This window comes from Lipophrys pholis, assembly GCF_963383615.2.
Source record: "Lipophrys pholis genome assembly, chromosome: 10".
Taxonomy (NCBI): Eukaryota; Metazoa; Chordata; class Actinopteri; order Blenniiformes; family Blenniidae; genus Lipophrys; species Lipophrys pholis.
This window is the reverse complement of record NC_137640.1, coordinates 12,360,588-12,380,558: the sequence shown is the minus strand read 5'-3', so window position 1 is coordinate 12,380,558 and position 19,971 is coordinate 12,360,588. Positions and strand designations below refer to the sequence as shown.

Here is a 19,971-nt window from a genome sequence, read left to right as displayed (position 1 = left end):
CACACACACACACTTCCACTCCTCACGAAAGGTGCTTCTGAAGTTGCTTGTTCTCTATCATCATTTGCTCAAACTTTGGAGGTCATGTTCCTCTTTTGTTGTCGCCTCTTTGTTAATTCATGTTCCTGCTTCACGTTGCTGTCTAGATAGAGCTGCTCAGGCTGGTTTAATCCAAAAACAGTTGGAAAATATTTGGATCAGTGTGATAACTGCAAATAATACATGTAGCACAACAAGGATATTGTATGTTATCCCCCTACCCCCTCCCCCCTCCTCCCTCCTCCCTCAACCTTTTTCTCTCTTTTCTCTTCTCTCTCTCTTTGAGCGTTCCCCCCCGGTCGTGTACGGAAGCCATGCCATCTTCTGACGGAGAAGGCAACAGGAGGAGACTCCAGGTCTCTCCCTGTTGCAAGACCAAAATCTGTTCTGACTACGAAGGCTCTCAATCACATCATATTGTTGGCCCAAGCTGCCGAACAGGACAAGGGCAAAAAAAAAAAAAGAAGTGTGAAATAATTGATGCAATAACGAGTCCAAATGAGTCAAAGTCGATATTTATAGCATTATTATAAACATAAGGTTATTACAAAAAAACAAAATCAAACAGCACATGCAGTATTAGTATTGTTAAAAACTGGGGATATGGCATGACAATACCACCAGCTCGGAGGAGAACTTGATCATGATGTTCATACAGTAAAACACTTATGCAACTGATGGCGCCATGTGGTCCGAGGATCTTATCAGTTTTCCTCTTTCACAGTTCTGAAGAAAGCGTTGAGTGAGCGCTGCCGGCTTCCACTGTTTGCCGCACTTCCTTTATGTTTGTTTGAGGTTTGCAGTTTCTTGTTACTCTTCATTCCTGCCTGCTTGAGCTTTTTTCCACCCTGATACAACACAGGATGAACGGCACAGAGACGTGTGAGGACAGGATTACGGCAGGAGTTTTGTTATGTACTGCACAGAGGCGCTCACCTTGTCACCCTTTTCCTTTGGATTGTCCACAGAGTCATAAAGCTTAAAGATCTGAAGGGAGAGTTGACACATGCTGTTAATCGCACACCGTGATCATTCACACCGAAACACACGCTTGCATGCAGTCCCTGTTTCCACAGCATTGGGACGCATACGCGACGTTTTTAATGACACACCAACCCTAAGATAGACTTCATGGTGGTGTGTTGGTTAGCGTTCATGCTTCATATGTGTGTTTTTCGGGTTTATTCAACCGTCCAAACTTTACATTACCTGTGTGTGTGTGCGTGTGTGTGTGTGTGTGTGTGTGTGTGTGTGTGTGTGTGTGTGTGTGTGTGTGTGTGTGTGTGTGTGTGTGTGTAAAACCAATAGCTACTATGTGCAGTGTTTGAAGGATTACACGGCTACTGAAAGAGCTTGTTTTCTTAGGGGAATCCTGTTCCCTCGCGGTGCTGCAGGTACCGCAGACGTCAATAACAGAGTGCAGAACGACACAAACCTTTTTCTGTCCCGTGGACATGGCGGCTTCCTGCAGAGCCGATTTGGACAGCCACTGAGCGTTTTCCATCCGAGCCTGTGTGTCGCCCTCCTTCAGACGTACGCTATAAACCACACTGGACTGAGTGATGTGGGAAAAGATGTGATGTACCTGCAAATCCAGACAAATAACTGCGTTACAGCAAAAGAAACAATCTTTCTGCGTATGTACGTAAGAAATTGATGAGTGCTAAATATCAGGCTTACCTCTCCCACGTACTGCAAGAGACTTTCAGTCAAGTGGGTTGCCATTATTTGGTTAATTCCATCACACAGCGTCGTCTTGTGTTTCGCTGAATAGTTTTCTTCTCTGAGTAGAATACTGGGGAACTCCCACAAGCCAGCCAGCAAGCCTGCAAGCACACAATAGACGCAGAAAGACAGAGCTTTTTTTTTTTTTTTTTTTAATGATAATTTGCTCGATGCAGCCAAGACATTACATTAATTTTGTGCAGACTTACTCTAAACTCTAAAGCCTCAATCACTACAGGCCTAACTTATTATTTTGCCTGTTTCTGACAGTGATGGGTATGAAGTTAAAGGTACAGAATGACTGAACAATGAGCGGAATCTCCGATAAAACAAGACAAACTAAATATTCTTTATATCATTGATGTTTTATGCTGATTTAAATAGGAGATTCTTCTGGTACGAGTTTTGCCTTCAACCCCTGACCTGTACAAACCAATTCAACCACTGTGGAAAACCCTCCATGGCGCCGACCTTTGTTGGGTCTTTGTACGAGCAGGTATTGGTCTCCGTTCTCTCCGGACCGGGCCACCACGCAGGACAGCATTCGCTCCACTCGGCGGGGCTTCTTTGCCGGCTTCCTGGGGAAGTTCTGCACACCGAGTCCATCGTCCCAGGGCTCAGAGGGACACAGCAGACACGTTCCACTGTCCACTGATGAGAAGGGAAAAGAGAAACTTCTTTATATCCGCAAAAGACATCTGAGACGGGTTACTGTGAAAAAAGGACGCGGCATACTCACTGCAGTCCTCTATATCATTTAGGACGGGGGTCTTCCTGTCCGGCTTTCCCAAAAGCTTCTGTGAGTTTTGCTCCTGTTTGACATGAACCTGCACAGATACATGGATCTCCCCTGAATAACTAAAAACAATCTTCATTTCTTCGTGGGCCCAAGAAAACACACTGGATCACACCTACCTTGTGATAAGAGCGGCAGTGAGACTGCACGGGACACTGGCCGCACGACGGCGCTCTCGGAGTGCACACCTGCGCTCCCAGCTCCATCATGGCCTGGTTGAAATCTCCTGGTCTCTCTGGGTCCACCAGCATGTTGGCCAAACTCCTGAAACAGAGAAAAATGCAAAAAGGAAGCATAATTATCTAAGTTACAAAAAAAATTACACATTCTAAAAATGATTTAAAGTTTCGATATCAATCCCACCAAAGTGCTTCGGTCACTGTAGGACTTGTGCTGTCTGCTCCTATGGCCCTGACGCGACACAGCACACGGATCACATTGCCATCCACAGCTCCTGTAACCTGGAAAGTGGAAATTACCCTAAGGCCTCGGAAATAAATCTCGGATTATTTCTATTCAAGACTGGCATGGGAATTTGTCCTCGTCCACAACAACGTGTATACAGTACATCTATATTCTCACCTGTTCCAGTGCAATGGAGCCTACAGCTGCAGCAGTGTAGCGTCCTACCCCGGGCAGCTGTTTAAGCAGGCCGTCGACTGTCCGGGGCATCCGCCCCTTCAGCTCTGACACCACCTAACAGACGGCAAAGCAGTCGCACAATCAACACTCAAAAGATGTGATATGCAACAAACGAGATTCTCTGCTTCAATATGTTTTTGAGGAAATAAGACAAAATGCACACTCAATTTGCAGTCACTGTTCCCAGTGCATTTATTCATAAAAGTCCATCTTTGCCTGAGGCTGCCATCTATTAAACGAGGTTCTGAATGAGCAGAGAAGTTTTGTTTGAACACCAGCATCCTGGTGGAGGTTACAGTAGCTTAGGTTGCCGCACTGAACCACACCCAGAGGGCTCACCTGCACCTGTAATTACAGCCAATGAAGGCCTTCACATGCAGACTGGCTCAATCATGAGTTTTGTGTTAGCTGCAGAACAACAGGGATTGTTTGGGGCAATGGATGACTCATTGCTAAATCATGAGTGCGTGTTGTGTTGGTGGTTTTCTGCAGAGCGATGTGGAGGGCCCCTGACGCTCAAGCGTGACTATATGAGATCCTGTGTCTTAACCACCGGGCATTACAAGCTAATGGGCATGTGGTCGGGCTGAGCTTTGTGAGAGAGAGAGAGAGAGAGGTTTAGATGATTATCGTGGGCAATTTAAGACAGTGTATTTAGAGCTCATTAGTAATTTCCTAACATCTATACTGGATTCCAATCCAAAGAAGGGATGACTTAATAATTGTATGTATGGGGCATACGAGTGCCTGAATGCCCGAGCTCCTACTTTGGCTGACCCTCCCGCCACACCCATTCATCCCATGTATTTCACTCAGGTCTTTGGAATAAGACATTTAATTATTCCATGATCCCAGGTGAGCATAGAGCTGACCAAGCATTTATATTAAGACCACTAAGACTGTGATCAGTGAAAATATGTGTACTCTCCGTAACTTTTCCTGATTACCTCAGACTTTTTCCTCATTGATCTTAAGTACTATAGTTGGCTGGATGTAGCTGTAAATTGTTTACTGAACACTTGGGAAAACTTCAAGGATTAATATCAAACTGACCAAGTTTGATATTAATCAACCTTAAGCGCTTGTCCACGTTGCACTGAAGTTGCGTATGAAACTAACAAACCTTCTGCGCTCCCTCATGTAGTCTTCTCCCGCGGGAGTAGTAGCCCAGGCCAGCCCACATCTGGTTCACCTCCTGCCCATCAGTGAAATAAATATATTTCATTTAAAAAAAACGGCACAGTCCGAAAGCTACGTGTCCATTTAGACCGCTTCAAGTAAGTACCTCCAGTGTCGCAGCTGCAAGTTTCTGCACTGTTGGCCACTTCTAAAGTACAAAAAAACCCAAAAAACTCAGAATTACACACAATACTGCAAATCACACAAATGTGTCACAACCACACTCAGGAAGTTTACCTTCATCCATTTGTTGTAGTAGTTTATAACTGTAACAACTTGAGTCTGCTGCAGCATGATTTCTGAAACCCACACTAAAAAACAAAACAAGCAAGATATTTGAACTACACCAAACAATAGTTATGGATTTAAATGTCTGTCAAATAATTGACATACTGACCTGCATATATCCTGATGTTGACATCTGATTCTGTAATAGCCTATAGAAAGTGTGCAGGAAATAAGCCAGCATATTATTTTCATGCAATTGTGAACCATTAAAAAAAAAAAAACATATTCAAAATGCATTTGGGGACTTTACAATCAAACTCCAGATATATAATAAATATTTAGAAAATACTTAAATATTAAATGTGTTGATACTGATTTCTGCTGTGTACCTTGGTTTTGACTCTATCCATGCACTGATTATTCATGTTTTGTCACAAACAGTTATGTACAGCACAAGGTAATAGTAAGACTAGAAGAATCAAAATGTATGGATCATTATACCATTGTTCTCCACGGAAGCTCTCTCTTCTCCTTGTCGTACCAATTCAGGAGTTGAGTACGAAATCCCACAACATCAGCAGCCTCAGAAAAAGTGTGGTATGACGAACGCGATGATGCATCTGTCGTTTCCTCTGCAAGAGTAAAGTCACGTCCCATTTATCCGAAACGCAAACTATATGAGGCAAGTTTGCTTATATTTACTGCATTGTAAAAAAACTGAATGGTTAAAATTAGCATGCCATGATAAATAGGCTTCTTTGTCATCTTCATACCTTTTGTGAGCCTATTTTTTTGTTTTTAGTGATTGACATGTTTGTTATAAATAAATTAATAATGTGCAAATCTGTAATACAGTGAGAGCCTAAGAATGCATCAAATAATAATATTGTCTGGCTGCAATTGCTTCATAAACAGAGGTGCCTATGACACAAGTTGGCACCGATATTCAGAGTTTATATGTTGTCCCTGTTGTATGTTTATAATTATGACTGAAATGGTTTATGAAAATAGTGGAAGATGTAATCTGGACTGCAGCCTTGTTTGGAGAGCGGTTGCTCTGTATGACACTTCGTTAAAAAATTCAGATGCATGTCATATAAATATGAGCAGCTTGTTTGTATGATTTTTCTTAAAATAAGAAAGAGAGATACCGTCTTTCACAACTGTTTTTGACTTCTTCCGCTTCGGTGTCGCTGCCATCTCCAGTCCGGCTCTCCTGCCGTTCTGCACTGCGGATCGTAACCTGCTCATTAAAACACAAACACATAGGGATGGTGTGATTTCTGTACGCCGCTGGGTCAGCCTTGTTTACGTCGAGGATTATTTCCCGCTCCCGCTACGTCCCGGATGAGCGTGCTGCGTTCGTCCAATCAGCTGCACGAATACCAGTGACGTCATTTCCGAGGGGCGGGCGCGAATCAAAATTAGGCAATTTTTTTTTTACTAAAAAAACAATAATAATATTAATTACTGAGCATTATAATTGGTATCTTGGTTTGAATATATTTTTCTTACAAGAAAAATATGTTATATTGTCCCGTTAATTATACTAAACTGAGACTTTTTAAAATGTATTTTTTAATCATATATCAAAGAAAATATCTACCATTTTGATGGAACTTAATTTAGTGATTTTAAAAGTAGATAATTTTATGTATTCTTATGTATCCTTATGTATTCTACTTACGTATTAAATAGATAAAAAATAAAGTGTATTAAATGATTTGACATATTTAATGATGGAAATTCCTGTTTTTTCAGATAAGACAATTTCTCAACTGAAAACGTCTTATCTCTATGTTTGTGTCACAGTTTGATGCTGCTCAGCTGCACCCTGTAACAAAAACTTTAGGAATGCCTGGAAAGAAGACCTGGGTGTTGTTGAGGTAACTGATGCCATGATGATTATCTCTCAGCGAAGACAACAGAAGCTTTACAGTTTCACCACCGTGTGACAGAGGCCGTGTCGGAGGCACAACATGCTTTCTGGTTTTGTCCCTCACTGGCTGGACTCTGCATTAAAGTCTTGGACTTTGATTCCAAGATATTTAAACTAGTTTTTCATTCACATGCAGTGTTCAGCTCCTCCGAGTTACTTGATGGTCTCTCCAAACCAATACAAAGATGACAAAGGAAATGAAATCACCTTCAGGACCATCTTTTCAAAAACAGATTACAGAAACATTGTCAGCCATTGGGATGGAAAGACTCCAATTTATATATAAAAAAAAAAGAAGAGTTTATTGTAATCTGGGTACCATTCCCACTCTGGATGAAGTAGAGGATTGAAAAGTTAATAAACTACAAACAAAATATTATTAAAAAAAACATTTTGTCTTACTGCATTGGCTTTTCTATCAAAACACTGCAAACTGTTGCTACAAAAGTAAAGTTTAGAATACAAAACATTGTATGTCCATAAATAAATATCTGTAGACAGCAGAGCTTTACAATTGATCTATTTAACTATGCACGGTTGTAGAACGGTGCAATTTTCCACAAAGTATTAATACAGTTCATCTGCATTTCTTCGAGGTAATCCCTGCCTCTGGTCAACAGCCAGACTTGCTGTCCTTCAAAACTGGAACACAAACCAGAAAACAAAACAGTTATTCTCACATAACCCAGGAATTTTATGTATTTAAGACGTTTTGACCATCGTTCCGAGCCTCACCTTCCAACGCCTTAACCTGGTTTGCGAGGAGGACTTGCGCCTGTGTTTCATTCATAACCATGTACAAAGTGTCAGCTTTGTTCTGCGGAGACGATAATGTTTTCAGTCCTGAGTCCATTAGGCTTTCATAATAAATCTTGAAATGATGTTATGGTTTCAGTATTCAGAAGATTATTGATTGATATTGCTTACCATGAATGCTCTGAACAGCGTAGTCCCCATGACTTTCTGCACATGTTCTTCAAGAAGTGGGAATAAGTGGACAAAATGCTGGACAGAAATGAGAGAAGGCATTAAACTTTAATATAAGCATGGATGTGTTTTGGGATACATTTAAGTAGTGGAAATAAAAAAAAAGTGAATGAGAAACTGATTTTAATGATCAGAGAAAAAGCTGCACAGCGACTTTTATGTACCGAATAAATTGTGCAGAAATGATGACTGGGTGGAATAGGGTGACTTTTGAAAACATACACGAACCCTTATGTATAACTATGTGGATGTACAATGATACATGCAGGGATGAAAACTTTTTCAGTTATGCAAATGTTAAAGGACATGCTGAGATTATTGTCCTGTACATATTTGAAAATGTCTGAAATGTTAATTGCTAATGAAGGAACCATTGTCAAACAATGAACCATACAAATGGCAATATTGTGTTTGTGGTCACATTTTTTGATCATTTAAATTGCTTAACAAACCTCCAAGGCTAAGCTGGCTTGTATCTGGGCATCAGCGTGCTCTCGGTTACCCATTGCATACAGAAGATGTTGGATCACCCCAAGAGACACAAGCTCATGAGAAACTTCTTGATCTTTCTCAGCCAGTAACCTTTGACACAGAGTATTCCAACGATGTGAATCCAGTATTCCTTTATTGTACAATGTGAAACAACAATCATTGCATATGCTTGGACATTTTAGTCAGAAGACATATTTTCAGGTAACACTTTTAAGGTTTTCACCGGATTGCTTTGGCAGCAGCAGCTTGTTGTACGAACACAGGGAGAGAGCCAGTCACCTTGATCACCTCTGCCTCTGCTGGAATTGTACACACCAATCAAACAGACAATACTCACAACTTTACAAGGTCTGATTGGTGCAAGAATGGCACAACTGTCTCAAAAAAAAAAAAAAAATCTAATAACAAGGAGACTGAAACATCTAGTCCTTTTATCAAATATGAATGGACACCATGATGATAGTTTTTTTTCTATATAACGTTCATCTAAGTTTCCTAGAAGTATTTATTGGACTGATTTGTCTTAAAACACTTTAACACTAAACTTGTAAAACTTCAGTAAAATGTTACCTTCTGTGATCTCATGAGCTTCACCCTTATTCAGCCTCAGTAGAGCCACCAGACCAGCGAGCAGCAGCCCCCTGACATCATAACGCTTCAGGTCTAAGATTAATTTCATGGCTGACATAAATAAATGCACACAGAGAGAATTAATAAAGGCGAAACAATTATTGTACAAGACTCATTTTTCATACATGCTGACAATAGCAAATGGACTATTTCACAGTATGCACACACACACACACACACACACACACACACACACACACACACACACACACACACACACACACACACACACACACACACCCACACACACACACACACACACACACACACACACACACACACACACACACACACACACACACACACACACACACAAAGGAATATTTACCCAGAAGAGATTTACACTTGGTTTACCTTCTTCCTGGACATCCAAGTGCAGCGACCTCAGCGAATTAAGTAAAGGCTCAACTATGCAGGGATGCGCTGTTTTTAATCGCAGCTGTAACAGATTAAAAATAGGTTTAGAGTACACACAATTAATGTTCTGGTCTTGTAAATACCAAACTATGAAAGATCCGGTTTAGGCACATACATGGATGCATACTTTGTTTTTACCTGAACAGTATGTAAAGCATGCAGTACCAACTGTTGGGCTTTCGGTGAGGTACAAGCCATGAGTGTCATCAAAGTCTTGTAGATTTGGTCGAGATATTTAGGGTTTCCGTGGGACAGCGACTTGAAGAGGATCCAAGCTGACTCCTGGGTTTCATAAGTGTTTGACATGGCCAGACAGTCCGCTATGGTCTCCACACCTGCAACAAAACAGAAGAAAAAGGCAAAATATATAAAAGACAGGCAGTGTAGTTTTACTCAATAGGTGGCGACGATGACAGGAAACCATCACAGATATGATCTATTATGACAATTGGTCTTTGCAGACCTTTGCAGATCGCTAGTTAAATTTACCATGGCTTTCACAGATAATCTCTTTGTACTTGCGACCACTGTTTGAGACCATCGTTAGAAGACCGAGAACTTCAGCCTTGTCAAGGTCTTTGCTCCGAGAGTCGCCCAAAATATCCAGCAGAGTAAGGATCCCTCCATCCTCCAGGAACTCTGTCAAATACTGATCACTGAAAAAAATAGGTACAGCTCATGAGAAAATATGTTTCCTAGTTCACAGATAATTACCATTGCAGATCAGGAGAGAGTATTTTAGCTCACTCACTGGCACAAAGCAGACAGGAAAATCCCAATAGCTTTTAGCTGGAGTCCCAAGTCTGTCCCAAACATGTATCTATTTATGTAGTGAAGGAGTTTCTATTGGTTCCACTGACACACACCTGGGTAGATTTACTGATTTACAGAGTCTAAAGACTGTTGGACATTAAAAAAGTTAATCTTAGTTTGTGAAGGCAGTGAGAGAGGACATGCAGGTGATTGATGTAAGAATCCTGCACGAGTAAAAATAAAAAAAGGGGGGGGGGGGGGCTTGTATAATTTTTTTTTTTTTTTAAAGTTCCATTTTCCAGGTTTGTGTAGTTCATGCTACATGCTATTTTATTGCTATATCCAGGAAGTTGTCAGAAATCCTTAAGATAAAGTAAAATTTTTAAAGACTACTGTAGAATTAAAATTTTCCCTTTTGGCACCCCACATAAAGTGTCTGTATTCCTACATCAAAACAAGCATGTTTATTTTAAAACTCATCAACATTTGCAGTCTGTCTGGGTTTCTCACATTAAAATGGTTATTCACAATGAGACATGAAGCAAAGTCCACTCCCACTGCCCGGACAAAGGATACGTGAGTCTCATCCATGTGGTGAGTCGAGCCAGGAAAAGACTGGCAACCTGGGCAAACTCCAGCTCCAGCTCGTAAAACGTCTTCCCGGTGTTTCGAGTCACGAAGGTGTTCAGCATGCGGCCGCGGACCGTCCTGTCCCCCCGGTCCCACTCCCGGAGGAAGCTGAGTACCTTACAGAGGTTCGCCGGTTCCTCCTGTGCAGACATAGAAGTCTCTTCTGCTACTGATTTGTTTACAGTGGTTACCAAGGTTACTGACAACGCCCCGCAATGAATAGAATAGAATAGAATAGAATAGAATCTATCTATCTATCTATCTATCTATCTATCTATCTATCTATCTATCTATCTATCTATCTATCTATCTATCTATGATATTATTATTAATATTATTATTATTGTTGTTGTTGTTGTCGTCTTTACTGTCGTCATCATCATCATCATTAGATGGTCATGGTGTGGCTACTTGAGACACCCTTATATATATATAAATTGCAGTAGTGTAACGTAATCACACAAATAAGTGTATCTCATGTTTAAAGTAGAAATATTTTCCACCGTAAATACACTCTATTGATTCTGTCTTTGAATGTATTGTTATTTTGAATTTTGTTTTAAATCAATCCTGTATTAAAGTTTTCCTGGGAACTAAACAGTTCTCATTTTCATGATGCTGATAAATGCCAACCAGATATGAATATGATAATGATGATAAACGTCATTCTTTTGTTCTTTCTTTCTTCTTCTAAGATTCTTTCTTTCTTTCAAACTGCCCAAAAGAAGAAGAAGAGAAGATCTGTGTTTTTTTGTTTTTTTTTTGGTCATTAGATCACAGCAGTGGAGATACATGTTAAACATCATTTTTATTATATCTGCTTCCACATCTTACTGGTGTCTTCACCCACAAGAACTTGTAGCAGGTGACTTCACCCACAAGAACTTGTAGCAGGTGTCTTCAGCCAGAGGAACTTGTAGCAGGTGTCTTCAGCCACAAGAACTTGTAGCAGGTGTCTTCAGCCACAAGAACTTGTAGCAGGTGTCTTCAGCCAGAGGAACTTGTAGCAGGGGTCTTCAGCCACAAGAACTTGTAGCAGGTGTCTTCAGCCACATGAACCTCTAGCAGGTGTCTTCAGCCAGAGGAACATGTAGCAGGTGTCTTCAGCCACATGAACCTCTAGCAGGTGTCTTCAGCCAGAGGAACTTGTAGCAGGGGTCTTCAGCCACAAGAACTTGTAGCAGGTGACTTCAGGCAGAGGAACTTGGAGCAGGGGTCTTCAGGCAGAGGAACTTGTAGCAGGGGTCTTCAGCCACAGACCCCCTCCCGCGGGGCTGGTTAAGGTCTTTGTCGTCTCGCCACCAGGCGGGGTAAAAGGACTCCGGCGGAGGCGCTCGCCGCTGGAGGTTTGCTGCCCTCCGCAGGCTGCTTCACGGTAATTGTGCTTCTTTTCGGAGATAACGAAAGGCACATCTCACCGAGGCGAGGAACACAAAAACCCCACAGTGAAACACCGAGTAACCGGACGAGGACCCCTCAGACAGTCCTCAACCCCCGGTCCTCCCCCCCGGTGCTCCTCACCTCCCGGGACACAATAATCTGCGAGACGCACTTTTATTGTCATAAAGCAGCTGCTTCACGGGCAACACGCTAATCTGATCGCAGCATTGTTCACCATTTCACTTCTGCACGTCTCTTTATCGACGCAAAGTGCGGGATTTGCGGGAATAAACGATGGTAAACAGTAACACGGACACCGGCGTGGTGGAGCTCCGGGAGAGAGACAAGGACGGAGAGAGAGAGAGAGAGCGAGAGAGAGAGAGAGAAAGGGGAGGGGAACTGACATTAAAGCAACACAACAAGGAAACGACGCCGCGGAGCCACAGACGCCTTCATTTTATGTTTTTGAATAATAGCCGGAGCGAGAGTGCGGCGGAGTGTGTCTGTGAAATCCGCCCGGAGCTTCAGCCTCGCGCCGCCTGGGAGAAGTGCACCCGGAAACGAGCCGCTTTGGACCGAGCTGGATTTAAAGGCGCTCTCCGTCGCTTTCACAGACATGGGTGAGAATAATGAAAGATGGCTTTAATTGTGATCCACGGTGAAATTAAGTGAGTGAGAGAGAGAGGGGGTGGGGGGGAGCAGGCCTCCTTCCTGTGGACAGAACCGCGTAGTAATGGGAAGAGGAAACAAAGGCCAGCGTCGCTTAGCCGTAATTAATGAAATGCCAATTTAGATTATCTTTTGACCATTTTAACCCTAATTATATTCCTTTCCCCATTACAGGGTGGCCATCCTTATAGCCTGCTGCAGTTATGAATGACGCGTGCCGTTATTACAGTAGAGTAACATATCAGGTTGTTAATACAATTCAAAAGCAATTTTATTTGACTTAAAGATCAGATATTTTATTAGTGTGCAGGTGCTCAGCTGACTTTAAAAATGAGCACCATGATCTTTCACAGGACGCTATTTGAGTAAAAATAAAACATTACATTCATGCGTGGCAATGATTCAGCCAGGGTTCTGTTTTCAACAATAACATCACACACCCACACAACACTCCAGCAGAACCTGATGGTCCTCCATGTGTGAATCATGTGTCTCAGGCTCAGAGCCGCCCAGCTCTCCACAGGTGGTGGAGGATGGAGGTGAGGAGGATGAGGAGGAGCTGAGCGGCGGGGAGGAGGCAGATCTACGTTCCAGCTCAGGCCGGGGGTCACTGCTGACCCGCAGGGGCATCACCCTGAGGGTGCTGCTCAAGGACGGCCTGGTGGAGCCCGGAGACGGCGTGCTCGCCATCCATTATCTGGTACTCCCGCACATCACAGCTGAGCCAGCATAGAAACAATCTACTTACTTCAAGCAGCTCAATAATAAGTTCTACTTTCTTTTCTTTCTTTTTTTTTTACCCTTTTCGGCTCCTTCAGGGGAAGAACTTCGTTGGAGACCTGTTGACTGATGGAAAGATCCGATGGGTGGAGACTGGTCAGATTTTCAACTCCCCAAGTGCCTGGGCAACACATTGTAAACGTCTGGTCAACCCGGCCAAGAAGTCTGGCTGTGGCTGGGCATCTGTGCGCTACAGGGGGCAGAAACTTGTCCAGTACAAAACCACCTGGCTGCACAAGTATCAACCCAGCGCTGACATGGTGAGAGGACGACAGCTGAACCTGCTCAATTTGTAGTTCTAAATTTCAAGGTGGATTGATTTATTCTCTACAATGTAATGGAAATATGAACATAGAATGTCCTTAAAGATGTATTTGTTGTTGTTGTGTTTAGTTACCGCCATCCTTTGTCATCCGTTGTGCTATGTCTCCTTATCAGAGCCTGGTGAGTGAGGAGGATGATGATGAGGATGAGGAAGAAGGGAAGACAGCTGTACAGGCTGATGAAAAAAATAAGAACACCAAACCTGGATTGAATGGTAGCGCCTTAATATCGTTTATTCAACTCATCTTCAGCCTGAGCAGATGGGAAGAGTTTACCCTCGCTGTGTTTCAGATGTGATGGTTTCACGGAGAACTGACCGGGAGAGAATTCCTGTCAGATATTGCAACCTGGGCACAAGGGATGCTGCCAGGTACCACTTTTCAACCAGTGTAATTTCATATAAGTGGTGTGTTGGGATGGACAGTGGTATGCCTGTGTCCTCAGGGATCCACACACATTGGTGGAGCTGTCAGCCTTCTCAGCCATCAACAGATTCCAGCCTTTCAATGTGGCTGTGTCCAGTAACGTCCTGCTGCTAATGGTGAGCTTTCACAGAAGGAAGGCTGAGTATTGAAAATATAAACACCAATAAAAGAGAGAAATGCAGAGCGACAGAATCACTCGCTTTTGTCTTTCGTAGGACTTCCATTGTCACCTGACCACGAGTGAGGTGGTGGGATACCTCGGAGGGCGATGGGATACTAATACTCAATGTGAGTGAAATTAATTTAAAAAAAATTATTTTTTTAAAGGATTAAGAGAATTATTCCCAAATTGTTGACAGTAGAAGAATGTTCATAGTAAGCTATCTTCATGCTCAATATATTTCCTGGTGTGGTTGCTGTTTTTTCAGTGTTGACAGTCTTACGGGCTTTCCCCTGTCGGACCAGGCTGGCAGACAGGGACTCAGCTTCAGCTGTGGAGGAGGAGGTAACACATGAATCAGTAGTCCACACTGTGAGCGTGCTTAAAGGTAAAAGACGGCACACTTCAAACATTTACCAGTCCACCTGTCGTCGGCACAGTTCAGCAGTTACTGATTGCCGACGGGAAGTTCCTCCAGGAACAGACTCACAGGGGAGCAAAGCTTGTTACTGCCGATGGAGCCCGTCAGTTTCTACTCCCTTGTTAGGATTTGTGCTCAGTTATGTTCAGGCTCTCAATAGAAGCGGAAACAAACAATCAGACTGAGAGTGTCTCCCAGTCTTTATAAGGAGGTTAAAGATGCAAATATCTTTGTACTTGATGGACATGGATGATAAAGAAAAAGCAAACAAATATGCCTCTATGTCCTGTGAGACTAAACTCCTGCTCCATGGAACCTCACTGTCTTCTACATTGATGGTATTACATGAACTCAACAATGTCCTTCATTTGAGATAAATGTGTCTTGCTAAACTAATTTAGATAAGCAGTTTGTAAACGTTGACTTAAGGTCAGTCTGAGGTAGAAAATGACTGAATATTAAAAGTACTGTGACACTGCATAATATGCACTCTACTACAAGTAAATGTAGTGTTGTTAAAAGTACTTTAAGTGAAAGTTTACTTCTGACAAAGTACACAAATTACTTGTTCCATTTGAACTACTTTGATGGCATTTTCACTTTGTCGTATTGTTAAAGACTTAACAGGCAATTGATTTTTTTTTTTTTTACCTGTTAAAAATAGCAACATTAGAACTCTTTTCTCAAACAATGAGGTATTTAAAAATAATATAATGGCATTTTGCTTTGTTAACAAATGTTGATATAAAGCAGGCATTAAAATATTAAGCCTATAGATTTAAGATTTCTTCAATTTGTGAATGCACTTTGCTCAATCCTGCTAAAAAAACGACGCCCATTAAAGTCCCATTCTGCAAAATCCTACTTCATTACAGTAACTGGAGTATTTGGAAAGTTGTTTCTTCCACCCCAGGGATTAGTGAAAATAAATGTAAGACTTCAAATTCTTCCTTTTGATTGCATGAAACTTCAGATGAAAGAAAATACTTTACTGACACAGTGAACACACAATCGTTTTGCTGGTTTGCGGATTATCGCTCAAATAAAGTATTTGTATCTTCTGTACTGATTTATTTTAATCGCTGCCTGTAAACGTAATCGGATGAAACAAAAAGGAATATACCAATTTTTATAAATTTATTTTTTTTTTAAACCAATATCCGTGTTGTTCCCTGTGTTGCAGATCTGTCAGAACTTATTCATGCGTGGGCTCTCGTTGGTGGGCTGGTACCACAGCCACCCCCGGGGTCCGGCTCTCCCGTCCCTGCAGGACATCGACTCCCAAATGGACCATCAGCTGAGGCTGCAGGGCTCAAACAATGGCTTCCAGCCTTGTCTGGGCATCATCTGTGGTGAGTGCATGTTGTAGCTATACCGTGTGGCTCCACAATGTTCCAAACTTCTATACCGCTCAATCCTGTGCAGAGTAGCAGGACGCTGGAGCCGATCTCAGTTTTACGACGGGCAACAGGACAAACACAGCGAGACACACCACCACACACGCTCACATTCACGCCTAGGGGCAGTTTAGGGTCACACGTTAACGTCACATGCGTGTTTATGGACCGTGGGAGGAAACCCTCACACATACGCGGAGAACATGCAAACTCCACACAGAAAGGAGAGGCTGTTTATTTCAATCCACATCTTGTCCACCGTGCGGCGAGAGCGTCTAACCGCTGCTCCGCTGTGCCGCCTCCATAATGTGACAGGCTGACAATCCGAACGCCTCAGTGTTAAACAGCGTACTGCAATATCAGATAATGTATGATGAATGATAATAGAACAGTGAGTGAATGGATTATTAGCACGCTATGATACTCGAAAAGGTCAACAACAAAACCAGAGAAGAGTTGTACAAATGAATTATCAAAGGGACCGTTAATAAGAACCACAGAGCTGTGCTGCACAGGGAGCAACAGACCTGCAGTTTATTAACTGGCTGTCAAGACACAGATCGAAATATAATTTAATCAGTTCATCTCATGAAAGTTTTTGTTATTGTTTTGGAAAAAAAACCAACAACACACAAACCTATTACACACAAAAAAACCTGCTCCGTCCATTAGATCTAATTTGCACTATTTATCAGTCCTTTTTATCCCATTTCTTTTCCAATTCAGGGCTGCGGGGTGCTAGAGCCAATTCCAGCTGAGTATGGACACAATCACACACACATTCACAACCACAGGCAGTTGTAGAGTGACTGAATCACCTCAGTTGTATGTTTGGACTTTTGAGAGGAAAAACCTGGTTATCCAGCGAGAAACACACATGCTCAAGGAGAACATGTAAACTCCACACAGAAAGGCCCGGATAGTCCTGGACTCTAACTGACATCTAGTTTGCTGTGAAGTAAGAGTGGTAACCACCATGTCACTGCATTTTTTTATCCATTTTTCTTCATTCAATTTGGCACTGTCACCTGGAGCTCCTGGATATTTCCTTTAATTCTTCTTCTGAGTAATTAGAGACCCGAGGACCATCCTCTCCATGTGGAAACCCTTGATTATGTTTTTAGACAAAAAAAAAGAAAAAAAGAAAAGATTTTACTGGTGTGACGATGAAAGTGTTGAAGAACATCACATCGCAGAAACCTATTTAATCTGTGATCTTATTGACATCTGGATGGATTATTTAGTTTGTGAGTAGGAAACAACTTGTAGGAATCGTCTGTGGCAGGTGAAGATGTAATCACAGTCATGGCTCAGTTTATGTTCATTTATTTAGCAGTGGACACGGCATTCACTCCCAGCAGTCATTCCTCTGGTTCAAACATTAAAAAAAAAAAAGTGTAAAACTTTTGGCGGGTAACATAGTGTGAGAGACAACATATTTGCATGTATATTTTGCTGAGAAAAGTGAACCCGGAGAGTGAAAACATGACAAGTTGAAGAGAAATAATTGGGAGGAATTTTGCTGCTTTTTGGGAATTATTTCTTGTCTGACTCGAGACATTTCTATCATCCAAAAAAATTCTGTCATTTTAAAACAGGTTGGCTGTTCTGGTGTCGAAGTGCCATTTCTCCTTTCTTCATTTAATCTTTTTGCGTATCAACAGTCAAAATAGTTGAAGATCAGCTGGCCGGGAAGGACGCAGGTTAAAACTTTGTAATATGTGGAAGAGCAGCGTAAACAGATGTTTTGAAAGTCAAGTGGTCGCTAAAAAGCTTTAATTTGCTAAAGATAAAACTGTTTCCTTTGGTGTCAAAAGGCATGTTCTGAGAGGAAATGTTCCTTTTTATTGAAGCCTAGGATCCTTCACTAAATCTGCCAAACATTTTAGCCACAGAAGCTTTTCTTACTCTCACTCCTTCATTTCTCTTTCAGGTCCATATTATCACGGAAATCAGGGCGTTGCCTCCACAATAACTCCATTTTGGGTCGTACCGCCACCGGAGGTGAGGCCGAAGATGTTGACCTGATGTTGAACCGATTTTGACCTGCTTGGAGTTCCACTTGTGCTCAGGTTTCACGTCTCTCTCTCGCTCTCTCTCTCCGCAGCAACGGCCTAACGACTACGGGATCCCCGTGGCCGTGGAGGTCACCTACGTACAGGACAATTTCCTCACCAGTGATGTTCTCAATGAGATGGTACTCCTGCCTGCAGCTCAGTCGAACAGAAACACTCACAACGACACTTTGTGTGATGCGTTTCATGCCAGCGCATGTCTTTTTGTAAAGGGTAGTGGTTTTTCATTTGCAGATGCTGCTAGTCGACTACTACAGAGGAGCTCCTGACCTCGTCCAGTTCAACCAATACTGGTGTCCCGACACAACCATGTTGGACAAGATAAAGGTAGAAAAGAAAACTTTTTCAGCTTGTGTTGTTACCTGTGCAGCTTTTTTGTTGGAGGACCTACACTGACGCTCTTTGTCCCCCCCCCCCCCCCCCCCCCCAGGGCTCTCTGAGTTGCCATGCCCCCAAAGACCAGGCCTACTCCCAGATCTTAGAGCACGTCTACAGTCAGCTGAGCAACATGCACTGAGACCACCGGCGCCATGTGGCTGTGCTCCGCCTCATGCCACTCCATTTCAAACACCGCCTCCCTCTGCAGAGCCCACTGCACTGCTGTGACAGATGTACAATGTCAAACAAACAAACAAACAAACAAACAAACAAACAAGACGTAGATGCCTTGACTGCTTTCCTGGTTGAGTGATGCTTCATTTTGATAACAGCATTATTTTCAGTGAAAACACATGGGTTTGTGAATCTGTAACAGAAGCTACTCTTGGAAGTCATTTTCACCACTAATGAAAAAAAAACGGAGCGATAAACCTCCAAACCAAACAGCGTCAGATTTACATTGAGGGAAAATACACACACCCACGAGCCTGACTGACTGGCCCTTTTACATGCGGACCTACGTGCCTCCCTGTGCCAGTGTCCCGTGGCGTGAGCAGGGTTCGTCAGCTATGTACAATGTAAACATGTATTGTCTTGTAAATGCCTTCTTAGACTGAACTAATGGAACAGCGAATAGGGGAAGAGTCCAAACAACTAGTGCAAAATATACTGCAGTGCATTAGCAGCCTTTGAAAAGGTGTGTGTGTTAAACATGAACTGTAATCTGCATTTTAAAGTTTTGGTGAAAAGTTGTGCTCATGTGGAAGATTGGAACAAGAGAATCCAACATGCCACACAACTTATTTTATTTTCAAATCCACTAGTGTAGGGAACAAGGCGTGTGCATGGGTGTGTGTGTGTGTGTGTGTGTGTGTGCACGGTGTTGTGAATGTGCTCGTCTACTGTCTCCCTGTCAGGTTATGTGAGACACGAGTCCTGTTGGTCAGGACAGATATTTGCTTCCTCTTTACCTGTACTGTATTTATTAATGGTGGATTGTGTGATACACACGTATGAAGACAGATTAATGCCTTAAGCCTGCTGATTGATGATCCACAAAGAATTAAAATATACACACTGGATCTATTTAAAAGTGACTCATCATTTTTTCCTCTTATTTAAAAAAGCACATGCTTCACAAAAGGTTAGAACAACAACCGGTGAAATATACTTATATTACAGATTGTTAAATATAAATGGACATATTTTAAGCCTTTTCTGGCTTTTCTTTATGAATGTATTTTAAGTATTTCTGAAGCTCAAATTGATTAGCTTGCTTTTTCCACCAGAATACACAGTTATATTATTAAATCAGAAAGCAATATTAACTTTGCCATGACAGTCACATTTTTAGATGCCTCTGTAAATATTTAATGAGTAATTGGGGTGTGAGCAGGTTTAGACAATACCCTCTTGGAGTGCAAGAGATTATTATTATTTTTATTATTAATAATATTATTTCTTATATTGCACTAACTGCTGCATTTTTAATGACCTAAATGTGC

At 42.1% G+C, this 19,971-nt stretch overlaps 3 protein-coding genes across 5 annotated transcripts; 1 reads left to right on the top strand and 2 right to left on the bottom strand.

The window, feature by feature from the left end:
• Positions 1–536: 536 nt before the first annotated feature.
• Positions 537–5,958, bottom strand: mutyh (mutY DNA glycosylase). Its single transcript, XM_080473226.1, has 15 exons — positions 5,761–5,958; positions 5,111–5,241; positions 4,779–4,818; positions 4,619–4,692; positions 4,488–4,529; positions 4,326–4,397; positions 3,143–3,256; positions 2,924–3,021; positions 2,680–2,824; positions 2,504–2,591; positions 2,236–2,415; positions 1,720–1,865; positions 1,475–1,624; positions 976–1,026; positions 537–887 (listed from the first exon to the last, which is right to left on the bottom strand). The coding sequence occupies exons 1-15, from the start codon at positions 5,858–5,860 to the stop codon at positions 744–746; spliced, it is 1,575 nt and encodes a 524-aa protein (XP_080329352.1). The 5' UTR covers positions 5,861–5,958; the 3' UTR covers positions 537–743.
• A 794-nt stretch (positions 5,959–6,752) lies between these two features.
• On the bottom strand, positions 6,753–10,622 carry armh1 (armadillo like helical domain containing 1). Its single transcript, XM_080473234.1, has 11 exons — positions 10,404–10,622; positions 9,826–9,894; positions 9,564–9,730; positions 9,213–9,409; positions 9,012–9,096; positions 8,598–8,708; positions 8,251–8,326; positions 7,988–8,117; positions 7,476–7,553; positions 7,284–7,365; positions 6,753–7,190 (listed from the first exon to the last, which is right to left on the bottom strand). Exons 1-11 carry the CDS (start codon positions 10,607–10,609, stop codon positions 7,162–7,164), a joined length of 1,230 nt encoding a protein of 409 aa, XP_080329360.1. The 5' UTR covers positions 10,610–10,622; the 3' UTR covers positions 6,753–7,161.
• A 1,498-nt stretch (positions 10,623–12,120) lies between these two features.
• Positions 12,121–18,943, top strand: mpnd (MPN domain containing). Of its 3 annotated transcripts, none has more exons than XM_080473227.1 (14): positions 12,121–12,457; positions 13,004–13,206; positions 13,325–13,546; positions 13,725–13,824; positions 13,902–13,980; positions 14,055–14,151; positions 14,251–14,323; positions 14,464–14,540; positions 15,800–15,968; positions 16,740–16,766; positions 17,947–18,017; positions 18,121–18,210; positions 18,323–18,415; positions 18,519–18,943. In XM_080473227.1, the coding sequence occupies exons 1-14, from the start codon at positions 12,454–12,456 to the stop codon at positions 18,603–18,605; spliced, it is 1,392 nt and encodes a 463-aa protein (XP_080329353.1). In that variant the 5' UTR covers positions 12,121–12,453; the 3' UTR covers positions 18,606–18,943. The 3 variants fall into 3 exon arrangements, with proteins under 3 accessions (XP_080329353.1, XP_080329355.1, XP_080329354.1); XM_080473228.1 differs by having other exon boundaries at positions 12,385–12,457; positions 13,010–13,206; XM_080473229.1 differs by lacking the exon at positions 16,740–16,766 and having other exon boundaries at positions 12,250–12,457.
• The last annotated feature ends 1,028 nt before the right edge of the window (positions 18,944–19,971 follow it).

Excerpts from the sequence above, each read along its gene's own strand:
- mpnd (XM_080473227.1), top strand. Across the intron at positions 13,981-14,054 it reads GGCACAAGGGATGCTGCCAG|GGATCCACACACATTGGTGG; the intron begins GTACCACTTTTC and ends CTGTGTCCTCAG. Across the intron at positions 14,324-14,463 it reads ATGGGATACTAATACTCAAT|TGTTGACAGTCTTACGGGCT; the intron begins GTGAGTGAAATT and ends CTGTTTTTTCAG.
- armh1 (XM_080473234.1), bottom strand. The coding sequence starts at position 10,609 with ATGTCTGCACAGGAGGAACCGGCGAACCTCTGTAAGGTACTCAGCTTC. Across the intron at positions 9,410-9,563 it reads GATTATCTGTGAAAGCCATG|GTGTGGAGACCATAGCGGAC; the intron begins GTAAATTTAACT and ends GTTTTGTTGCAG. Across the intron at positions 7,191-7,283 it reads CCAGGTTAAGGCGTTGGAAG|TTTTGAAGGACAGCAAGTCT; the intron begins GTGAGGCTCGGA and ends TTTGTGTTCCAG.
- mutyh (XM_080473226.1), bottom strand. The coding sequence starts at position 5,860 with ATGAGCAGGTTACGATCCGCAGTGCAGAACGGCAGGAGAGCCGGACTG. Across the intron at positions 4,693-4,778 it reads CAACATCAGGATATATGCAG|TGTGGGTTTCAGAAATCATG; the intron begins GTCAGTATGTCA and ends TTTGTTTTTTAG. Across the intron at positions 2,592-2,679 it reads ACTGCCGCTCTTATCACAAG|GTTCATGTCAAACAGGAGCA; the intron begins GTAGGTGTGATC and ends GTATCTGTGCAG.